This window comes from Mastomys coucha, unplaced genomic scaffold (assembly GCF_008632895.1).
Source record: "Mastomys coucha isolate ucsf_1 unplaced genomic scaffold, UCSF_Mcou_1 pScaffold15, whole genome shotgun sequence".
Classification (NCBI taxonomy): domain Eukaryota; kingdom Metazoa; phylum Chordata; class Mammalia; order Rodentia; family Muridae; genus Mastomys; species Mastomys coucha.
This window is the reverse complement of record NW_022196897.1, coordinates 151,198,507-151,222,700: the sequence shown is the minus strand read 5'-3', so window position 1 is coordinate 151,222,700 and position 24,194 is coordinate 151,198,507. Positions and strand designations below refer to the sequence as shown.

General features: G+C 52.6%; 1 protein-coding gene and 1 long non-coding RNA gene across 2 annotated transcripts in view; one reads left to right on the top strand and one right to left on the bottom strand.

The window, feature by feature from the left end:
• Positions 1 to 24,194, top strand: part of Cdh22 (cadherin 22) — a 125,255-nt gene that overhangs the window by 32,267 nt on the left and 68,794 nt on the right. Inside the window, exon 2 of the mRNA XM_031372744.1 lies at positions 21,869 to 22,424. Coding sequence (XP_031228604.1) covers positions 22,179 to 22,424 — 246 coding nt within the window. The 5' untranslated portion in view covers positions 21,869 to 22,178. The remainder of the gene's footprint in view (positions 1 to 21,868; positions 22,425 to 24,194) is intronic.
• On the bottom strand, positions 4,545 to 5,344 carry LOC116091390. Its single transcript, XR_004119021.1, has 2 exons — positions 5,131 to 5,344; positions 4,545 to 4,961 (listed from the first exon to the last, which is right to left on the bottom strand). It is a non-coding gene; the product is annotated as an uncharacterized LOC116091390 (long non-coding RNA).

The window sequence follows — 24,194 nt, the reverse complement described above, 5'->3', positions numbered from 1 at the left end:
TTTACATACTATAAAATTCATCCTTTGTAAGTGCACACGTAATGATGTCCAGTAAATTACTCTCCGGCACCTACACCACCATCCATCAGGACGTCTCTTTTACCCCTTCCTGCCTGTCACATCAGCCCACCACCATCACCAGTCCCAAGCAACACCAATCTGCAAGCTGTCTCTGTGGAGTTGCTTTTCTGGACATTTAGAAAGGAAGGCTTACAATTAACACAGCTTTGGTCTTTTGGCTTTTCGTTCTTCATGGAGCAGAGCATCAGAGATGTTGGCTCTCAGAGATCCCCTTCGTGGGTACAGACAACATTACACACACACACACACACACACACACCACCACCACCACCACCACCACCACCACCACCACCACCACCACCATCACCATCACCATCATCATCATCACAGAGGCATGGGTGTGCTTCTACTCTTTGGCTGAACCGTGCTGCCCTGTCTCTGTGTGGCAGTTTGTCCCTTTGTCTCTACCGTAGATACTTTGGAGTGGAAAGACTGGATGGTGTGTTAAATTCATGTTGAACTTTTTCAGACTGCTTTCAAATGGGCCACCATGTGGAGCTTGCTCTAAAATCAGTGGATGGAGGCCATCTTCCCTAGACTTATTAGAGTATTCAAATAAACATGCCAAACGGAGGACAAAGTGGGCCTGGCACAGGTATCCCGGGCCCATGCTTAGGCTGGCACTAAAGGCCTCGTGGAGGACCTGGTCCAGGCCACCCCAGGATGCAAACTCAGTTTCTCCAGCCCTGGAGAGGAGCAGGGAGGCCTGCCTCATCTCCTCCCTCCACCAATCCCCGGCCAGTTTCCTCGCAGCCAAAGCGTGAAAACCGCTAGTTTGGAGAAGCAGCCGCATCAGGCACGGACTTTTGGAAGCTGTGGAGCCCTCTCCCCCCAGGGAGATGACAAAATTTTCTTTGCAATTAAAATTCCTTTGAAACTGGAACCAAAGAAAACGAAGAGCAGAAAGCTTTTCAAACGGAAGGGACCGCTCCTCTGTAGCAATTACCATGCTTGCACTCCAACAGGCGGCTTCCTCCTCCCTCCTCCTGCCAGCGGGCGCGCGCTGGGAGCTGTCCTGCTCTGGGCTCTGCTTCTGCATTCACTGAGCCCCCAGGAGCCTTTTCCTGGACGGCGCTGCTTTTCTGCTCACTCATAGCTTCTACATCCCTCCCACATAGCTAGCCTCCGTGCAGGCTCTGGCTTACGTGGTCCACTTCCTGTGAGACTCCCTTCCAGCCCAGTGAATGGCTCATCTGCTGAGATGCAGCTCCATCTGTGTGCTTACTGGTACGGCTGCCTGCCTGTGGCCCTTCCCTTGCTCACAGTTCACAGCCCAGCCTCTCCAGGCTCACCATCTCTGTGGGAATCTCATCTGAGCGTGATGCAAACACCTTTAAAGAGCCAGAAAGCTGCAGATCTAGCTTCCGGTCCTTCGTTCAATCAACAAATAGTTATTTTGTTTATTTTAGAGTCTCATTTAATTCGGGCTGAGCTATAACCCTCAAGGTCTACCCCCCAGAGGCCAATTTCCTCCAGGTTACACTCCCTTAAAGCAGCAGAGCTTTTTAAAGTCCTACCAAATGTTCAAACATATGAACCCATAAAGGACCTTCGAGTTTATTTTTGAGATGGGGTCTCATATACCTCAGGCTGGTCTTAAACCCAGCAAGTAGCTGATGATGGCCTTGATCTCTCGATCCCCTACCTCCACCTCCAGGTTGTTGCTAGGACCACAGGTATGCTCCCTGTGTCTCTTTTATACAGTGCTAAGGATCAAACCCCGGACTTCTGGCATGCCAGGCAAGCTCTGTACTGACTGAGCTAGTGCTCTGGCACAACAAATATTTATGAAGCCATTAAAATATGCCACATGTTGTGCCCAAGCCTTAGAGATTAGCCACCTCTGTCGTTTAGAAACAGGGTACTGAGGTTTGGGGACAAACCCTTCAGTTTAAAGGAGCTAAGAATGTTGGATAAAATACAAAAATCATCTTATTAAAGCATCAAAGAGCTGACAAGCGAGCCCTTTGTAAGGAATTACCAGGAATTATTAGGTCAAAACTGGAGGGAAAACAGAAAGCCAGGGCCTGTTAGAGAGCAGAGAAGCGGTGTTTGCCCTCAGGACATTGGCTGATCCCAGAAAATGCGAATTCAGTTTTTAATGATCTCACAGTGTAAGGGGAATGGAACTCCAAGTTCATGGTCTGAATGAGGAGGGAGTCAAAATACAGACCCTCCCCAGACCCACCGGGACACTCAAGGGCCCGAGGTACAGATGAAGCAGAAGGAAGCAGCTCGGTCTCACTGGGGCCACTCAGCCACCGAGGGAACCCAGGGCTTTAAGGTTTAAAATCAAAGGTGCAGCCAAGCGCAAGTGCTTTTTAAAAAAGAGACATTCCACTGTTCCAGGGCTTCAAGTTCTCTCCTATGATAAAAACTAAAATACAATAGTCAACACATAGCTGAAGAAACCAGACACGCCAGAGAACAATACAGAATGAGCTGAGTGAGGGGGGTGGGGGGTGGGGCGAGGCCAACAACATGGCAGAACTCTTGCCTCTCTGGGTCCGCAGTCCAGAGGGAAGACATGCTTCTCCAGGACCGTCACAGCGCTGCTGGGCCTCAGTTTCCCCTGTGTCTCAGCAGCTTAGCTGTCTGGTCTCTGGTTAGCTCCGTGACTCCGTTTTAGATGCCGCTCAGCTCACTGCTTCCCCCTTCTCTGCTTCACCCCCTTTCTGCTTCCTCTCTTCTGTGGCAGGGCCCTGAGCCTGCTCTGTCTCTCCTCTGCGACCTCAGCATCCCCTCAGCATTAAATGTCACTTGCAAGCAGAGGGATGCTCTGATTTATATCTCCAGTCTGGGCTTGTCCTTGGAGTTCTTTCCAGACTGTTCCTTGTACCTGCCTGTTTTACGTCTCTGTAGGCACGTCTCGGGAACGTGTCAGGCATAGCCTACCTCCACGCTCCCTCCCGCTCCAGCCTCTGTTTCTCCGATTCCCTCCTTGTTAAACGTCGTCACTGTCCACTGTGAAGCCATAACCCAAGGGTCACCCTGAATCTTTGGTTGGAACTGAAGTGGAAGGCAAGATGACTCCAGGTGGCCAGGGGGAGGACTCCTGCCAAGAGCTCCCGGCCTTCTGCCTTGGACCATATTGGGGCCATTCGCTGAGGTGACTTTGAGCTTGCTAGCAATGAGGCTGAGCAGGGGCATCTAAGTGAGGTGGGCATGAATCCCACGATTAAATTCAGAGAACTGGTCATGACCAGGACCACAGAGGTTGGCAACCATGGTGGTGCTGAGGGTAACTGAGGCCATTGGCATGAATGGGCTTGCCCAGGAATGAGTGAAGGGTTTCAGTGGAAACGGAAGAGGTTATAGTTGTGAAGGACAGCCAGGGGAATGCCGAAGAGTGCCAGCTGTTCAGTAAGGTTTCAAAGACCACCGAGGATGAGGGACATGAGGACTGGGGACAATAGCTGGACTGGATGGTGTGGCAGTCATCGATGACGTCAAAATGTTGAGGGCAAACACCTGGTCACAACTGATTGTAAGAATATGGGATCTGAGGCAAGGAGTCTGGGGTCCCCCCAACCTGCTGGGTTCTCTAGTCACGGGAAGAGGTTGGTACAAGGAGATGCGTGCTTAGTTCTTGTCAATTAGAACCTTCTGGGGGCATTTTCCACGCTGATATCCAGGAGCCCATTAGAGAAAGGAAAAGGCAACACGGGAGCTTGCCGAGAGATGGAAGGGGAAGAGATTTCTTCAGCTTCTGGTCTGGTCCAAAGTAAAGGGCCCTCTTGTAGTGATGGCCTACTATCCATCAGATCCCAGGGTGACTTGGGGCATTGTGGCAGGAGATGGGACATGAGGGACGTAACCAAAGTGATCCTGAGCCAGACTGGGTCTCAGATAACCACAGTGATAACTCGGTCTCGGAATCAACAGAGCTGCATTTTCCCCGTAGCTGTGACCATACCTGACCAGAGGCAACTCTCAGAAGGACAGGTTAATCTTGGCTCACAGTCTGAGGAGACATGGCTCATCATGGTGGGTAAGGCTTCAGGGTCTGTGAAGCCAGGCACACAGGCAGCTGCTCGATCATGTCTCTGAGAATAAGAGAGCAGAGACAGCGGGATGCCTGTGCTCCTCTGACTTTTCCTTTCCCCTTTTAAGTTCAGTCTGGGTCCCCAGCACAGCAGAAGTGCTGCCACCCATCACATCTGTTAAGCCAGAAATCACAAAGATCCAGCAGCTCAATCATGAACACCTCTTACAGGTCCCATATGGCCCCACCTCTTCAAATCTCATACTAGGGGGGCCAGCGAGTTGGCTCAGTGGGTGGAGGTGCTCACAGCCAGGCCTGACAACCCTGGCGTCCATACAGTGGGAGGAGAGAGCTGATTCTCTCAAGCTGTCCTCCGACCTCCACATGTATGCTGTGGTATGTACACACACACACAAACACACAAAGTAAATCTATAGGTAAATATATAAAATGTAAAGAAATTTAGAGAGCCTTGTACTGGGGTCAGAGATTCATTGTGTGTTCCAGAGAGGAACCATCACCTTCATGGGTGGCCACAGGCAAAAAAGGAGTCAGAGTGGGGTGGCTTCTCAGAAGCCTGTGTTCAGGAATGGGAGAGCTGTGCCACAAATCCAGGTGCAGACAAGAGGGCAGACAGAATACAGGGGGATCCGTGTCCAGTGAGGTTATGTTGCCAGACAGTAAGTGAGGGACTTCTGGGTGGAGACTCACAGGAGGCCCTCCAGGGGCTCCGAACTGGAGGTGAATCCTCCCCACCCCCACAGGAGCTGCTGGGCTTCCGTTTCCCCCTCAGACCGTGATTCTCTCTCGCCTGTGGAAAATAATAGTCACGGCTCACCTGGTTCCGGCACTTGACTTTCCAGAGAATTACTGTTGTGTTCACCATCTACTAGAGCTTTAAAAGAAAAAAAAAATCATGGAGGATTTATTTTCCCCATTTTGCATAGAAGAGCACTGAAGCTCAGAGAGGGAAGGCCGCTTCCCTTAGGTCACACAGCTGTCAGGAGGGACCCAGCTCAGCCCAAGTGTGACTCCCCCACGGACCCCATCAGCCCCACTCCTACCTTCTCCAAAGCAACAAGCAAAATTTTGGGGCTCTCCATGCATCTCAGGCAGCACTTCCAACAGAGACCTGTGTGTGTCGGTTGGCTTGCCATCAACGGCAGCTTCCTAGTCCTCCACCCTAGTTCTGAGTCCTCCACAGATGGCTACCAAAGACAGTCACCCGCAGCTTTAAATGCAGGAAGGAGAGGATTAAGCCTTGAAAGGAGTGCCAGGCTCGGCTCCCTCCCCTGTTGCAGCCTGAGCAGGGAGATTAGAAAAGACATTCCTTATCTGCCAGCTCCATCACTTGTCAGGAGAGGAAATGGAGAAACGCCCCTCAGGCTTGGCACCAGCATTGTCTATCCATCGCCCCAGATGGACCTGGCTTACAGTCTAGGGGGCCACTGGGCCAAACTGTAACTCCAAGCATACAATCTGTGGCCGTGGGACCTGGCAGTAGCACCCCTTCCCTGTGCTTGTCTGTTGGGACACATGCAGATCAGAGATACAGTTCCCAGCTCAGGGATGAAACCAAGTCCCCCTTCGCGGCACTGGGTCTAGCCATCGCAGTCTTCCCTGGGCTGATATGCCCTCCTCAAGACTCCCCACAAGCTATTTCCTCTGCCCATCATTCCCTTCCCAGGGCTCTCTCTGGGGAGCTCCTACATAATCTTCCAGGACAGTTCAAATGTCACCTCATTCAGAAGCCCACAAGAACAGTTGGATTGAGCTGATGCCAGGGTTAGACTCCATTAAAGAGATGGACTGGACCCTCCCTGACCTTACCCTGCAGAGGTCTAGGGCTGACATATAATAGGGAGTTGTAAGTCCAGATGTCCCCAAGGGTATGTATGGGAAGGGACAGTCCCTTGTGAGCAGAATCTGGGTGAGGGGACACTTAAGTCAGATCAGGTCCCAGGAGAAAAGAGATAGGCCATGTCCCCGTAGTATGGAGTCTGCTCTTGCTTCTCCCTGGCTTGTAGGACATGTGGGACCATGGAGCCAGGATAGAAATGTGGCTGGAACATTAGACTGTGTGTTCTTGGGTAAGTCATTTGACCTCTGTGCTTCATAGCCATGGCTACCTTGTGAAATGCTCAGAACCATGGTATCAAGCCAGTGGATGGCGGCCTTTTGGATGCTCTACATTGGCAGATATGAGCCCATTGTCACCCCATCCTGAGCCTCTCCCCATCAGGAAAGTGAGAGCAGTGATAAGTTTACAATTCTGATCTTCTGGGATGCAGTGAAGCAGGGGTGGGGATGGGGGTGGGGGTGGAGGTAAGGGACAGGAAGAGCAAAGATGGGGGAAGGCCCCAGAACTGGATGGAGAAAACCTGCATTGAACAAAGCAGAAGAAAGCAGAGGACCTTAAATGACACAATGGTGTCTTCGAGGGACAGCCAGGCCTGGTCCATTATTAGGTAACCGCCAAGGGAGTGATCTCCTGATCGCTGAAGTAATATAAGCAGGAGCTGAGATCTGCAGTGGCCACCCTGCAGTGCCCAAGACTGCAATAACAGGTTCTAGAAAGAGACTGGTCCCCTGGTGCAGCAACTCCAGCCCCAGAACCAACTGCATCTCTAAATTGACTTCACAGACCAACCCCTGGGTGACCATACGTGTACTGGGGACAAGCACCTATCCACCTGTGCTAATATCGACCAGGAAGAAGGGACATGCTGACTGGCCCAGTGGATCAGTGTCTTGTCTGTGCCGTAGTGACAGGGAAGGGCGGGTGTGTGAGACAGAAGTACTCACTGTGGCTAGTGTTAACTGTTATCACGACTTCAAGTTTCTAGAAGCTCACACTCGTGGCCTTTCCTCTCCCCGCTGAGTAGGCGGTGGCCGGGCAGGCAAGCTGAAGTCTGGGGCCGCCAAGGCTCCAGCCTGCAGCCTCCCCAAGGAGCCTGCCATGGTTACCAGCTGCCTGCAAGGAAAGGCCATAAATCCTGAGCAGGCTGGGGGAGGGGGGGAGCCACGCGGGGGGGGGGCGGGAAGGGGGGCAGCTAAGTGGAATTGAATCTTGTTTAAGGAGGAGACCCACGCCTCCCCGGGCCTGTAATTTACTGCGAGGTTGACAAGATGAAAGCGGAATGTTCAGTGGCATAATCGCCCGGACCTCAGGGAACTGCGGGAGATGAGCCGCGAGGCCAGTGGTGGCGGCCTGGCTTTGAGAGAGATCTGGGGCGCTGATCCCGCTGTGAGCACAGCAGGCGGCAGGCCTGGGGCTCCCTCCTCTGCGGCTGGCAGGGCCTGGCTGGTTAAGCCCCGGCTCAGGCTGTATCCTGCCTGCTGTCATCTCTAGAGCTGAGGTCAGGTCCCGAGTTTGTGGTAGATTTGATTCAGTGGAATGCGCCACCCAAGACGCCTGTATCTCGCAGCTGCAGACAGTTGGCGCAGAGGCCTTAATGGGGAAGTGCCCTAGCCAGAGTGAGCATCCGACCCCAGGCCTTTGGTGGGGTGGGCAATACAGTGTCTGGCGGGTTCAAAAGTCAGGCCTGGCTTGGCATAAGATCCTCCCAGGGGCCTCCACGGAACCTGCTGTTATCAACTAGCACACAGAACTCAACCTCAGGGCCCCGTCCAGGCAGCGGGGCCATCACCTTCCCTCACTGGTGCATGTGTGCGCATGCTCGGTGTTTGGGGGAGGGGGCGGATTAGGACTGAGACGCGGTTTACAGATGAGGAGACTCCGTCCCAAAGAAGAAAGAGATACGATGGTAGCCACGGAAGCTTGAGTTTTCGACTGTCAGCTCTCTCCTCCCTCTCTGCCGTATGGGGAAGGGTGAGACCTAGTCCAAGCTGGGACAGAGGAAAGGACTGGGGAACTCCCAGGAGCTGTCCCCACACTAGGCTACTAGACACAGCCCATCATCCCATGCCTTAGTAACTAGAGACTGAAGCCTGCCAAACGCTATGCCAGTTCCCAAGGCCGTAACACTAAATTAAACGAGGTGACTCTTGCCATGAGTCCAGCACTCGGGAGGCAGAGGCATGAGGATCAGAGGTTCAAAGTCATTTTTTTTCTGTATTGTGAGTTCGAGACCAGTCTGGACTACTGAGATCCCATCTCAAGAAACTAAACAAAGTAAGGCCTATGAGATAGCTTAGTAAAGCGCTTTTCATAGAACTCTGAGGACCTGAATCTGTGTCCCCAGCACCCACGAAAGGCTGGGCACAGTGGTGTATGTCTGTCATTCCAGAACTGAGAAAGCGGAGACCGGACAATCTCTGGAGCTTAACGGTCAGGCAGTCCAGTCAATCTGCAATCTCCAGTTTTACTGAGAGACCCTGTCTCAAAAGAATGAAGTAGAGGGGCTAGAGCAATGGCTCAGCCGCTGTTAAGAGCACTGGTTGCTCTTGCAGAGAACCAGAGTTGAGTTCCCAGCATCCACAGGGCGGCTCACAGCCATCTGTAACTCCAGTTGTATGGGAGCCAATGCTCCCTCGTATCCTCCACAGGTATCAGGTGGTGCACAGACATGCGTGCAAGCAAAACAGCTGTACACATAAAAGGGAAGACAGAATACAGGAGCAAGGGCACTTAAGGATGACCTCGGACCCCAACCTTTGACCTCTACATGTACTGTGTACATAAACACAGACACACAGACATGCACATGTACCCCATGTATATACTCATACATGTATACACATAAACATGCAGAGAGAGAGAGAAATAAATATATAAATAAAACAATAAGCTCTTGCCCTGGTTATGGGAGTGAGCTGGACCATGTACCCTTCAAAGTCAGACATGCAGCGGGGGCTCCATGCCTGATTCCCTGCCCAGGGCTGCCAGCCCTGCGCCAAGAGTTGCTACAGAGCCTTTCCAGAACAGTCAGGCTGTGCGGCCAGACTTCCTCCTTCAGGTCCTGGCTTCCCTGCTTCCTGGCTAGCTGTCACCCAAGTCAAGTGACTCCACTTCTCTGTGCCCTAGTTTCTAGAGGTGACCAAGCTGTAGCTTGGACAGCACTGGGAGCCCAGCGGAGTGCTCGGTCCAGCAGGCAAAAAGTACAGGTTTTTACTGTCATTTCATCCAATGTCCTTGTCTCTAGCCTGTGGAAAGTTCTGGAAATATTCTGTGCCTTCTAATGTTGTGATCGTTACAGTCATTATATCAGATGTTCCACGGGGCTGGGTGGAGGGCTAGATTCTGAATGAGCTCCCATTTGGGGCTGCCGTGGTCTGTGATGAGCGCTGGGTACCAGTTACAGACTTCTATTGTAAAGAAGCCCAGGAAAGGGAGAGACTAGCCCAAGGTCACCCAGCATGGTGGTATCAGAGCCAGGCTCCAGCCCTGTCTACCTTGCCTTCCTTCCCAGGGAGCTTTCTCTTACACTGCGAAGGCACAGGCGCCTTAATGTCATCTGCTTGGGTTGCAGTAAAAATTAACTACCCCGAATACGAGCCTCATCATGCAGCTTCAGAAACCGAGGAGGCTGGCAGGGATCTGTGACATGAGCCCCTGGGGTATCCAAGTGCTCCCTCCATGCCTCCTAGAGGATCTCCTCCATCTGCGGCTCTCCTCTGGTGTGGCTTGGTGGGACCACCCCCCGACACACACACACACACACAAGGTCCACGGTGGGTGATGGTTAAGACCTTGAATGGCGGAGCTGAGACAAGCTCTAGGCTTCTGTCCCCATACCCAGCTCCCTTCTGAGTTTGGCTGCAGAGTCCCTTGGGCTCCCTCAGTTCTCTTGCAGTCTGGGACGTGAAGCATCTTGCCAAGGAAGAGACAGGCTGTGGGGACAGGGACCTCTCTGTGTCCTGGGCCAGCCGGCTCTATCTACTGCAGCTACTCCAGCAGTGGGGGAAAGTAGAGAGCACTCAGGAGGAGGCTGCATCAGCACCCTGGTCGCCAGGAGGAGGCATCAGCACCCTGGTCGCATGGAGGAGCTGAGACCAAGTGTGTGCTCAATGAGAGCGTGCTGAGTTCCCAGAAGTAGCAGACAGAACACCAGGGGACAGGCAGCCCAGGCAGTTAGATGGGGGAAGAAAATAAAAGGGAAAGAATAGGAAAGCCAGACAGAGAAGCAGGAAGAAAAGGAGGGAGGAGCAGGTAGAGGAGCCATGGCAATTATGCAGTGGAGCACTATACAGCTGTAAAAAAGATCCAGATAACAGTGCAAATGAGAACTCTTATAGATACAGCATTAAAGGAAAGACCCCAAAAAAATGTATCCAGGAGGGGTTCAGAAGCAAGCAAAACAACAAACTAGCCAAACTGTGCAGGAATGTTCAGTGAAAGGCCCCAGGCAAACAAGTCAAGGGGCTCCTCTCAAAGGTATGGCAGGAGGGACTTGTTGCTCGGTCTCAGAGGACAGAGGGCAGGGTTTCTGGAGAGGGGGCGACTTTCAGAGTTTTGATCGAAGGGTAGATCCATTTTTCCATTTTGTAATTATTAGTTACAGCATGCGTTAATGATTTCTGCTGTTTTCAGCATCAGGACTGAAATTCAATTTTAACCGATTATGAAAAGTCCTAGAGGAGAGGAGGGGAAGGGAGGTGGTGATCCACTGTGAGGAGGGAGGGGGCAGCCTCCTGGGGCTTTGCTTGGCTGGCACCTCAGCGGGTCCCTGCCCCCCATCCGGCCACGTTTGTAAAATGGAATAAATATTGACACGGCCAGGATGGTATTCAATTTGTCCTGATCACTGGGCTGCGGTGAGTTCTGACAGGGCGCGGTGTAAAACAGCAGCCGGGATGTAATTTCTACTGTCAACATGATGTACAGCGAGGCTGTGCCTGCGGCACTGCAAGCGGGCAGGGCGGGGGCGGGGCATGAGGCAGGTACAACCCGGACACCTGGGACAGAGGGTGAACAAGCTGGCCATGGCCGGCGACCAGGAAGTGCTTGTGGGCGCATGCCGTGTCCACATACATGCCCACAGAACTCCTGGCTGGCATGGGAAGTCGGGTCTTGAGTATCCACACTGGCTTGGTCTAAACTCAAGCGTGCCCTTCCCAGCAGCCACTGCGGCACCCTCCTCCCTTGCCCATCTTTATTCACCTTTCCTTAGCACAGCCTATGGGAATTCCAGCTCTATCATTAACTGGCTGTGTGACCTTGGGCAAGTCCTCAGCCTGTCTGGGCCACTGGTCCTCTTTTCTGGAATAGAAATCCGAAAGACAGCCACTCGGAGAACGCAATGAGAGGGTTGGTGTGTGTCCCGCGTTTAGCTGTCACCTCTTATTATTAGCTAATTGGACGACTCCGTGCCTGGCACGAAGAGGCTCTGTGAGGGTGGCCCAGCATTGTCTGCACTGACTCATGGTGCCGCTCGCCTGTCTTCTCCGCTGCCATGGCCTGCCGAGGCTGGCCTCGGGTCTGGCTCCCACAGCCTCCTTCCCGGAGTGAGAGGGTAATGAGGGAGCCAGTGATGACTTAGTTTATGAGGTTACATGAGGAACGGGGAAGGTGGCGCTTGTGAAGTGCGGGACGTGCCTGGCTCTTAGTAGGTGATCAATACACGTCAGCGAAAACAGAAAAATAAAACCGGGAAGCCATCCTCCGGCTGCCTCCTCCCGCCTCCCCTCGGGTCAATCCATCATGGAGTCTGCTCCATTCTGCTTCCTAAATATTTCAGAGCTGTCAGTTTCTCTCATCCTACAGCGGCCTCCCAGGTCTGAGCCACCACCGCTGTCTCCCTGAGACACCACCTCCGCCTTCTGAGGTTGTTCCTTAAGCCACAGGCAGGGCCACCTCTTTAAACACAAGCTAGTGTTCCACTCCTAAAAACCCCTCCCTACTTTCTAGCCCTCAAGTCCAAATCCCAAATCCTGTATCCCCTCTATGCTGTAGCTAATTTTGTTGTTGGTGGTAGGTTTTTGCTGTTGTTGTTTTGTTTTGTTTTGTTTTTTAAGATAGGGTCTCCTTGTAGCCCAGGTTAGCCCAAACTCACTAAGTAGCTGAGAATGACCCCGAACTCCCAATCCCCCTGCCTCCAGCTTCCACACACTAGGACTATAAGTATGCATCACCTCATGAAACTAGTATAGTTCATTTTTATCACCACCTGACTAGGACCTTTCAGCTCCCACCTTGGCCTGAAATGTTTCCTAGGCTGTCCCTCATGGGCCTGGAGAGATTCGCCTCCAAGTGCTTTCCAGGGGGCCATTCTCGCCAGTTCTTGAACCAGTGGTGTCCCTCATACATATGTGGGAGTGCCTGTGATTTATCTGAACTGAGGTTTATTGACCCAATTGGGAATTGTACATCTATTTCTGTGGAGTCAGCGCATGGATGAGCCCATGCATGTATACACACAGGGTTATGGGCAGCCATAAGACGTGAACTGAGCTCTGTGGGCTCCTCAGTCTCCAGTATGGGGCTGGCATGTAGTAGCTACTCAGTTAATATTTCATGAATCCATAAATGGTAGAGGCAGAGGGGAAGGAAACTGCAGCCCTGTGGCCTGGGGAAAGAGGAGGAGGAGGCCCCAACACCTCCACCTCTCCCTAGACCAGGTAGCCAGGCAGCCACACTCCTTTCTTAAGCTTTCATAGGTCCGGAGCCCTGCAGTAAAGTGGGAATGAGGGGTAGAGGGCAGCAGCCGTGGTACCCACAGCCAGGAGGCTGACACTAAAACTCAGGGAAAGCCAGCTCCTGGCCTCTCTGAAGGCTCAGGTCTCCCCGTCTAAAGAGCACACTCAGAAGACTGTGAACTCCCTATGGCAGTATAAGGCAGGGGGACTGGATCAGGGAGAGAGAGAGTCACTGGGCAAGATACAAGGGCATGCCTGCCCCTCACAGCAGGAACAAGGGCCCCGAGGCATGAACATCCTACACAGAAATGTCAGGTTGGTTGCTGACACCCTACTGCTGGGACAGAACACTTCAGCAAGTTGGCTTTCAGGAGCCAAGGTTCATTTGTGCTGGGAGTCTCAGAGACTTTCCTCCCTGGTAGGCTGGTTTCGTTCATCTTAGCTGGGAACCAGTAGTGAACCAAAGTTGTTCGTTATGCAGTAGCCCGGAAGCAGATTGAGAGAGATGGAGGGAGGAGCCTGGGGAAAGTATGTCCTTCAAAGGCCTGCCCTGTGACTCACTTTCCCCACTGCCCATTGAGATAGAGCCTAGCAATGGTGGCTCACGAATGAGGTCAGAGCCCTCAGGATCCAATCGCCACCACCCTCAAGGCCCCACCTCTGGCTACCTCGTCCCTGGTGTTGGAGCCTTCTACATGTGAGCACCTAGCAGGAATTTCAGATCTAGATCATAGCAAGCATACCTGCCCCTGGAGCTGGGTCCAGGGCATCAGGCAGAGAGAGATAGTATAGGTTCAGGTCCCGAGGGGTTGCCACGTGCTCTTTGGATCTGATAGATCGGAGTGCAAATCTAGGCTCCAAAGCAAGCCAGAGTGTGGCCTGGGCAAGTCACACCACCTTTCTGTGCCTCAGTTTCCTTACTTGAAAAAGCAGTGCTTCCCCTACCCTCCAAAGGCTGGAAGCGAGCAGTCAAAGCCTGTGACCTACATGGGCTCCGACGGACACAGCCTGGACCTGCAGAAAGAGGCCAGGGAGGTTTTGAACTTGTTGATGATACCCCGTGGCATGCTCAGCATAGATGAGACAGCAGAGACCCTGGGCAGCCTTTGCACAGGGTGGATTGAGTCAGCTGGGGAAGGGTGCCTCTCTGATCCTCCTTCCTTGTCTCCGATCTTTCCTCACTGGGTACATCTGGTTTCCAAGCCGAGAAGTCCTGGAAGACCCTGGACCCACACCAACACCAATGCTGTGTGTTTGACCTTACTCTGGCAACGCATGCATTCTTCACTGTCCAAGCTTATGCTCCATGTGTGGCAAGCTTGCTGAGGGCTGGGCCAGCTGGCTTCTTGCTTACAGTCCCACCGTGCCTTCTCCTTGGGATCTTGAGAGGGTAATAGTCATAGGGTGGCTGGCCCAGAACCCTCCTTACCTCACTGTCCCTTCCTGAGGACACTGGGACCCATTCTCCCCAAGGGCTAGAACTAAGCTGGTAGAAATAGCATCCCCCAGGGAGCAGGCTGCAGCTGGACACAGTGTGCTCCGGGTCCAGGATCCAGCAGGCATTGTGCCTTTGGGACTTAGATAGGGCAGGTAGGTGCCAGCCTGCCAGGCAAAGTGCCCATTGGCAGCCCTGGGAGCCCAGGAGGGCATAGAGAGAGGACACATGCAAGCCTGCAGTATCAAGTGGAAGGAGCAAGGGAACTGATGGATGGATGGATGGATGGATGGATGGATGGATGGATGGATGGATGGATGAATGGATGGATATCCCTACCCTGCATCTCCCTGCCCCTGGCACCAGCCCCTTCCAATGACCCTAGCAGCTGTCTTCCTCAGTGCCAATCAAACTGGATCTCCACTCTCTTTTGCACAGGACCCCAGCATCGCTCACATGTGGGCCTGGCTAGCAATTGTTCACAGAATGTATGAGCAAATTAATGAGTGAGTGTGTGAGCAGCCTCTCCCAGCCTTTCCCAGCCAGGATACTTGGTGTGTAAGAGAAGCCAGCAAGTGACCAGAAACAGAGATTTGCTGGTCTTCCAACATTACTGTTCAACACCAGTTCTCTCTCCAGCATCAACCTCCGCATCTGACCTTGTCCTCCTAAGGCCAGCACAGCCAACCACAGTTCCAGATAAGAAAAAGGAGGTGCAGAGAAACCGTGTGTTACCCAGGTACCTCACAGTCCAGCAACAGCTAGGAGTCAGGCCTCAGCCTGGCCATGTAGTCTCAGTGGTGCTAAGAGTTCGATTCCACCCCTTTGTCTGGGACTAGGAGGTGGCCTGGAGTCTGGAGTAGCAGGGTCGGTATGACTAGTCTCTGGGTGCATTATGAAGTCTCTCTGCTTTGTCTTGAATGGAAGTCACTGTGCCCAGCCCTCTCCTGGCTCCTGGCAGAATAATCGGCTGGGAGACAAATGTCAAACAGGCAGGAAAAGCCCTTGCCTGTCCCCAGGGAGACAGCCAGATGACAAAGGAGAGCTGGCACCCTTGTCTTGGCAGTGGTGGTGCCAGGGTACTGAGGAATCCAGACAGGACGTGCTGTCCATTGCTGCAGAGTGCAGAAGGACAGAAATAGTGTGGGCAGCAGTGACTATGCCCAGAGCACAGGCAGAGCTGAGGACAGCTGAGGCAGGGCTCCTCTGTGATGAGAGGTCACCTTCTCCCAGGCAGTCTGAGCTCTGTCTGGAGCAAGCCTCTCCTGAGTCCCTCCCAGGCCCCAGTATGTGCTTTACTCTGGAAATAGGGATGGTCTTTGCTGCTTAAAACCTTGTCCTCATAGCTGACGGCAAGCCCAAGATGTAGACTCAGCTAGACCGGTCTAAGGGGATTCTGGGGAATAGAATGAGAATCTACAAAGTCCAAGACCAGGGCGAGTTAATTCAGTGGTTCCATGAGATCATTAGAGACAAATGTCTCCATTTTTTTCTCAGTAGAACTTTCCAGCTTGGAATAGCTCTCTTTATCATCCCAAAATGGCTGCTGTTGCTCCAGTCATTTCCTACGCACACACGCAGAAAACAAAAACTATCTCCTAAGGCATCCCCTTTTACTAGGAGTAGAAACATTTTCCAAGATGCTTCCCAGAAGATAGCCCTTTATAGTTTATTGACCAAAATTGTGTTATAGGGCACTCTGTAAACCAATTACTGGTGGGGAAAAGGAAAACAGCTCTTACTGGTTACACTAGTCACTGCTCACAGAGGAGAGATTCAGCGCACGAGGCCCCAGTAAGAGTGGATGCTGAAATGAAGCAGAGACAAGAAAGGATGGAGCTCGAGCCAGCTCTTCCCAGCCAGCTGTGGCTTGGGACTCCTCAGCATCCTTTTGAGTCACCACAACCCCCAGACAGGCTGCCATGTCCATTGCCCTAGCTCTGGTCCCTTCAGCTCCTCCACTCAGTCTCCCTCTGTGACTTTCTGCTTCCCACCATCCATGCTTGGACCCTCTGCTCCTGTGGCCCGCTCACCCTATGCTCCTGTGGCCCACTTGCCATGCCTTTTGCTTCTTTTAAATGCTCTCTGCTACTCATCTTGGGCATGTGCATCTAGCCAGCATTCAGCACATATTAAGAGGTAAATGGGAAGTGGCACCTTTCCCCACTGCAAGAAAAATGATGTGCAAGTACTCTGGCACCAGATGGGGACTTCTTGGGGGAATGAGTGTATCTTTATTGTCACAATCATTCCAGGAATCTTGAGCTCCCCTGTCTGGCTTGTCTGGTGTTCAGAGGGTTTGGGGGAAGGATGGATAGATGGATGATTAATGTACTGATGGGTGGATGGATGGATGGATGGATGGATGGATGGATAAATGGATGGATGGATGAGTTGGTGACTGCATAGGTAGATTGGATGGATTAAGTGGAATAAATAAATGGATGGAGTGGATAGTTGGATGGATGGGTAAGTGGATAGATAAGTGAAATATTGGATAGATGGATGAGTGGATGATTAGATAGAATAGGTAGATGAATAAATGAATGACTTAATGCTGGATGAAAGGGTAGATAGATGCATGGCTAACTGGATGAAAGGATGGATTGATGCATGGCTGACTGAATGAAAGGATGGATTGATGCATGGCTGACTGGATGGATGGATGGATGGATGGATGGATGGATGGATGGATGGATAGGTGTATTATGCATGTAGGCATGCATGTGTGGATGGATGGATAAATGTATGTATGCATAGATGGATAAATGATGGATGGATGGACAAGTGGATGATGGATAGATGGATGATGGATGGATGGATGGATGGATGGATGGATGGATGGATAAATGTATGTATGCATAGATGGATAAATGGTGGATGGATGGACAAGTGGATGATGGATAGATGGATGATGGATGGATGGATGGATAGATGATGGATGGATAGATGATGGATGGATGGATAGGTGTATTATGCATGTAGGCATGCATGTGTGGATGGATGGATAAATGTATGTATGCATAGATGGATAAATGATGGATGGATGGATAGATGATGGATGGATGGTTGATGGATGGATGGATAACAGGTGGTTGATGGATGGATGATGGATGGATGGATGGATAGATGGATAGATGATTAGATGATTGATGGATGGATGGGCAGATGGACAACACTCCCCTTTAGACAGTGATTTCTCCATGGCATCCCAGAGGCAAACTACTACCTTTTGCAGTGTCCTTTGCTGGTCCCTCCTCTCTAGCTTTGCTGTCTACTCCCAGCTTCCCTATTCATCTCACCTGAATTCCTTATCAGATCTGAAGCTTACCCTCAGCTGGAACTCAGCCCTGAGCACCTGACCCTCGCACAGCACTGCCTTCCACAGGCTGCCAGCTTTTAAACCGACACTCTGACACATCATATCCAAATGTGATCCTCTCTTCCCATATTGTCTTCAGTGCCTCAAGAAGAGACCCCCCCTCCCCCAGTGCCATGGTCAGGCCACTTGCATCCCACTTCGGAGCTGTCAATACTTCCCACAGTTAAGGCATACTTCTCAGAACTGGCTCAGACACTCCTGGCTGTCATGACTCTGCATGTGTGTGTGCGTGCGTGTGTGTGTGTGTGTGTGTGTGTGTGTGTGTGTGTGTGTATGTTTGTGTGTGTACTCACTATACTCCTATGCTCAAACCTACCCAGGGTCCCATCCTCACAGTAAAAACTTGAGAGACCCTACAGTTCTGACACCCCTACCTGCTGCCTGTGTCGCCACCCCAGGCTCTCTCACTTTCAATATGCTTGGATCCCAGGGCCTTTGCTCTTGCCTCTACCGCAAGCCAGAATGCTCTTTTTAGTGTTATGGCATCTCCTCTATGTACGAACAGATCCTCTTTCAAATAGTATCTTAACGGCAAAGACCTTCCCTAGCCACTCTGTACAAATTATCATTTAAAATGACTGCTAAGTGGATAGATGATGGATAAGCAAATGGATAGATGATAGAGAATGCATAAATACTCCCCCAGCCCTGTTACCATGCTTTGTTTTCTCCAGAACACCTGACCACTAGCTAACTCAATTTTCTGTTACTGTAACAGAATATTGGAGACTGAATAACTTATAAATAAAAAGGCAACCACCCATGGTGGCCTATGCCTTTGATCCCAGCACTCAAGAGGCAGAGACAGGCAGATCTGTTAGTTTGAAGCCAGCCTGGTCTACAAAGTGAGTTCCTGACTAGGCAGAGCTACATAGAGAGACCCTGTCTCAAAGCAAACAAATTCGCTGGGCGGTGGTGGCCCACACCTTTAATCTCAGCACTTGGGAGGCAGAGGCAGGTGGATTTCTGAGTTCGAGGCCAGCCTGGTCTACAAAGTGAGTTCCAGGACAGCCAGGGCTATACAGAGAAACCCTGTCTCGAAAACAAAAAACAAAAAACAAAACAAAAACAAAAAAAAATCAAAGCTTACAGCAGTTTGTTTACATCCATGATCCTAGAGGCTTGGGAAGTCCAAGGATATGTTGAAGGTGTCAAGATGGCCCAAGGTAAAAGAAGAAACAAAAAGAGAGACTTTGGGGATCTCCGTCTCTAGGGATCTGCATTAGTTCTTCAGGATAACCCAACCACTCTTAAAGGTCCAACATCCCAATACCCCTAATAGTCCCTCAAAACCAAAGCCAAGCTGTGTCGGACATGTCCATTGCTCACGTCTGTGTCTCCTCGTCACAAGGCCAGATGTCTATTTCCGCTGAGCCCAGATCAGTGTCTAGCAGAGCCCCATAACCTTTGTGACGTAGGCAGCTGCCAAGTATGAAATGGTGTGTGTGCACGTGCACTCTGTGGACAGATGCAGGGTGACAGGCCAGGCTGGAGAGCAGGTCAGGCAAAGCCAGCATCCGTTTGAGACTGGCTTGGATTTAGTTTCTTAATCCCACTTGGGATTAAATAGCTTGAAGCAGGAAGGTGAGCCTTGTGACCCAGGGGGAGGCTGCCAACATGCCTAGAGGCTCACACAGAGCCAAGGAGAACTGGATGGGGCCTCAGGGCTTCACTGATGGCCAGACAGAATGCCAGGGCAGGGTCCTGTGGTGGGTGCCCTCAGGCAAAGCTGAACCAGCAGAGGGAGGACCCCCGCCCCTGCTACTGCTACACCGGCAGGCAGGCCTGTCCAGGGTTCATGGAGCTGGCAGGTAGCCAGGGAACATGGCCAGCTGCCAGAGGGAGGGCCTGGAGGCTGAGGTACAAAGGCCCAGGTTAGGGGAGGGGAAGGCAGGGTCCTTGGGGCAAGAGTGCACAAAAGATCGGCTTCATCCTGGCAGGTGCGCCCAGTGGGGGCCTCATCTTCCATTCCCCTTGTACTGTGGAGAATCCAAGTCCTGGGTTCAAGCTTTACTCTGGCCCAGGGAGTCTACGCAACTTTCAGAGAGGGCTTTGGAACTCAGCCTGCCCCGTCTCTGAAGTGGGGGTCTGAGTGCAGAGCGTAGCTGCCTTTCACCAAGTGTTCACCCTCATCCCATCCGCAGTTTCTCAGACACAGAGCTACCTGGACTTTAACTGAACAGGCACTCGCTCCAGCCTCAGGACCTTTGCGCGTACTGCTGCTCTGTCTGGCTTCACCTCATCTCTCCTCCAAGAGACCCCCAACCCCTTCCCACAATCCCCTACTTCCTTCAGCCTTTCTGCCATGTTTTTGTCTCTTTTCCATTCCCGCTCTTAATATTTGAAGTATCTGAAATGGACCCACCCCTTTACACTCTGCTCCCTGCCCCACAGACCTGCAGGTCAATTCCCAAATGGCCTGAACGCTGTTGCTGTGTTCGCAGTGTCCAGCTTAGGTGCTGGTGCGTGGGGAAATGCTGGTAAATACATGGAGATTGTAAAGAACGCCAGGAACTTTGCACCTCTCTCCTAGTAACCGGTCCCATCCCGCTGCCTCACAGATGTTAAAGGTGCACTGAATGAGTGAGAGGATGAATGAATGAATGAGATTCTTTTCTGTCTCCTAGATTGCATTGGACAGCACTGTTGGATAAGTGAACAAGTGATTGAATCCCTGCTTGTCCCTCCCCCTCATAAGAGGTGTTATAAACAAAGAAATAAAGGAAGAAGGAGGCAGAGCCGATGGCAATCCGATGGCTGCAAACACTGGACTGGGGGAGCTTCCCGTGGCCTCCGCCTCCCCAGCCCTTGGCACCACACATCCCTCCCCCCTCTATGTTGCTGCAGGGCCATGCAGCCCCGCAGCTGTCTACCAGAGCCAAGGGAACAGTTCCTGAGGCAGGCGAGGCACATGCAGGGAGCTCATAAGCTCCAGGAAATGAAAGCTGTGGAGGGCACCCCCCTCCCCACCCATAACTCCAGCCTCATTATGACCAGCCAGGCCATCTTGCAAGGAATCAGAGCCAGGTCCCCAAGGCAATGGTGCGGCAGAGGCAGCAGGGACACCTGGGTGGAAGAGAAGTCATACGTGGCTAGGGGGGACTCTAGGGGGAGCTGCTTCCCAGCTGGGCCACAGTCCCAGTCTTGGTTGGATCTGGGTAAGGCCTAGAGGGGCAGAGGGCACAGCATATCACAGCCTGTCCCCTGTGCTCCTGTGCACTGTGGCTGTTCGTCTCTGGCTATCACCCTTCCATGCATCCTAGAGACCTGGGCACTTAGAACCTGGAGAGTCACATCTGTCACCCGGCTTAGCCCCCCAACCCCGGGGTGGGGGGTGCTATGCACATGATGCCATGACCCTTCCCCACTTCAGAGGAGGAGCCCCACCCCCATACTGTCGTGTATCCCTCCTAAGCCAGCCTGCACTCAGAACATCCTCGCCCCTTCCCAGCTGCTGAGGTACCTCCTCCTCCAGGAACCTGCCCTGATTTCTCTCCCTTCCAAACATCTACACCCCTCAGTCTTTAATCTGTCCTCTCCACACTGCCCCTTGTGTCCTGAGATGGTCTTGCCTCTTGTGATACTAAACCATAGTCTTGTTCTACCTTTCTCAGCGGCTACACTGAGCCTGGCTCGGTGCTGAGGCCAATGCAGGGAAGCTCTTGAATGAACCTAGACTGAGCATGAGGTAGTGAACCCTACCTCTGTTCTTCTCTCTGTACCTGAAATTCCTGGTGGAAGCATGGCTCTCCCACAGACACCCACATCAGGCCATTATTTCTCATTATGGCTCCAGTAGGCGTGAGTGCCTCAGAGCCTTCCTTCTGAGAGCAGAATCTGAGGGAAGGGAGATGGATGGATCTATGGCCAGCCTGTGTTGGGGGAGTGGACTGGAAGGTTGACTGGGGGGAGTGGAGACACCAAGCTCAGATGTGACTCTATCCAGAGTACTTACTCCAAGCAAGGCCCCCTGGGGCTTTAGGGATCTCTCCCCACACAGCTTACAAAGGTGGCAGCCACCAGCAGGCTTCCCCTGGGTCTCCTGCTGCTAGGCAGAGCTGAGGAGCATTCCCAAGCTGCACACAGGCAGCCTGGGGCTTCTGCCTCCAGGAGTCCCTCTAGAAGCTGCCTCTGTGGGGACTCCAGAGCATCCCACTGTGACAGAGAACTCATCAACCAGGAACCAGGCAGGCAGCCACTGGATCTGTATTGGGTGTCTGAGGGTTGGAGCAGCAGCAGTGGAGGACTTGTGGGAAGCAGGGGTCTTAGACAGCGAAGGAAGGTACTGGAGCTTGGGGAGAGGGAGCTGTCAAACATCCCTATTGTGTCTGTTCCTGCAAAGGACGGGCACACAGTAGGTGCTTAATTTAGTTACTACAAGGCTAGTGAGAATCGCAGCCTGCCCTCAGACAGAACCTCATCCCATGTTTTCTCTTTTGTCTCACAGGCTCCCGATGGATCTCGATGACCCCTAATCCCAGAAGGACTTCAAGATCTTTTTGCCTCCACTGACCACATCATCTGGGCTCAGGGACCATGGCACAAGCCCTACTCAGGAGCGGCTGCCGGGCTGCCTGGTGACTGGACCCGGGGCTTCAGCGAGGGGGGCGCGGGCCAGGACCGGGTGTCCATGCCCGGGTGCGGCCGCGCCCCCTCCCAGTCCAGCCGGGCATCCCCGAGGCTGAGGTCACCATGTGACGCAGCACCGCTGCGGTGCCTCTGGTCCATGCTCTGGGGCTTGGCCCGCACCGCCAAGCATGAGGCCACGGCAGGAAGGGGCGCTCCGGGCGGGGGCTGCACTGTCGCCCGCGCTGCTGCTTCTGCTACTGCTACCGCTGCTGGGGCACCTGTGGGCCGCAAGCACACCTGCCCCGTCCTCCTTGTCACCTGGGACTCAGGAGGACAACCAGCTGGGTGCAGGCCGAGTGAAGCGCGGTTGGGTGTGGAACCAATTCTTCGTGGTGGAAGAGTACACGGGGACAGAACCCCTGTACGTGGGCAAGGTAAAGTGGGGCCCCGACTCTGGGGACACCCGACCCTGGGTAGTCCCAGTCCCTGACCCCTTCCATCTGTCTCCTGCCCTATACTGTCTCCACAGCCCCTGCCTTTCCACTGTCGATGCAGTGGGGGAGCCCAGATCATGCCTGGGTACTGTGGGGACAGCCAACAAGTTCACAGATTGGATTATGTCCCCTGTGTCCCCTGGCCACTTTTCTGGGCCTCGATAACTTATTTACCTGGGGTCATGCCTGAGTTTGAGCTTGCTCTCTGCAGAGCTGAGAGTCTTCTGTAGCTGTGCCTCCTGCCACAGTCACTCTCCTTCTGAGCTGCAGGGCTAGCCTTGCCTTATGGCTTTCTGAAAGGCCATCGCAGGTCCCAGGCATCTTCTGTTGTCCCTCTCACCAAGCCGCCTAAGCTGTCACCTCTCCTTCCTGCCTCTTCCTCTCATACTAGGTGCCTGACACTCACGACAGGGTCTCAACTCAAATGCTGCTTCCTCAGAGAAGCCCTCCCTGACTACGCCAGGCTGGGACAGGGACACAGACAGACAGACAGACAGACACACACACACACACACACACACACACACACACACACACACACGCGCGCCTGTGCACTCACCCCTGAGTCCCTGTGCCTGTCCTTCAGATGCATCAATTACACATGTGTTTGTTTGATTATTTAATTGACACATGCTCCTTTTATCAAAACATGTTTGCTCACCATTAAATCCCCAGTGCCTTGTACCAATGAGGCTTACACACTGTTCTGTGAATAAGTGAAGGAAGGAAGGAAGGAAAGAAGGAAGGAAGGAAGGAAGGAAAGAAGGAAGGAAGGAAACAGGGATGGAAGAAGGGAAAGAAGGGAGGGAGGGAGGGAGGAAGGAAGGAGGAAGGAAGAAAGGAAGGAAGGAGCCTTTCCAAACTGAGCAAATTCTGGTTAGCCTTTCTGGAGCCCAGGGCTCCGGAGCTTTAAGGAAATGAGCTCAGGCTGGCGTTCACCCTTTCCATCCCTGTTCCTCATGAAGCCTGGGTTCTGCTGGGGAGACAGAAGTATGATCAGCTCCTGCTGTCTGGGGCCTCCAAGGAATCACAGACACCTGATGTGTAAAACTTCTCCGAAATCAGCCTTGGGGGCCCAGTAAGCACCCATTAAATGGGATTGCTGGCTGGCTTCAGGGTGGAGAAAAGCCCTGAGCTGGGTTTTATCATAAGTGTAGGAGCCTCGAAAGCTGATGGAAGGAGGCCGAAGCCTAAGCAAACTCAGAAGCCTGGAGATTTGCTGGCAGTGGAGATGGTGAGGTGGAAGTGGCTGTAAGCCAAGGGTGGTTCTCTGGGGTTTCCTTAGGCAGATGGTGGCTTGCCAGCACACTTCGGTTGGATGATAGGAAACCCAACTCAAGAGCTTAAATTTTGCTAGCAGAGCCTGAGAATGGACTGACGCAGATCTGAGGCTCAGAGGCCAGCCCCAATAGTGGTAGGAAAGCTTGCATGTAACGGACAGGGTACAGGAATCACTGCTTTCCGGACACACGTGTGCCCACTGCTCAGCCATCACCATCCACGTACGGGCTGAAGTAGGTTCCAGACTGAGCAAGCCAGGATCCCACAGGGAGAGCTCGGGCAAGCACAGGCCATGCTTAGGATGGTCTAACATCCTAGTAGCAGAGCAGGGACTGCCAGCTCCCTGTCGGATGACAGGACTGTGTGAAGAGGAGAGAAAACCACCTGTTAGCTACAATGCAGGCTTTGGAAGCCTGGCCTGGCCAATCT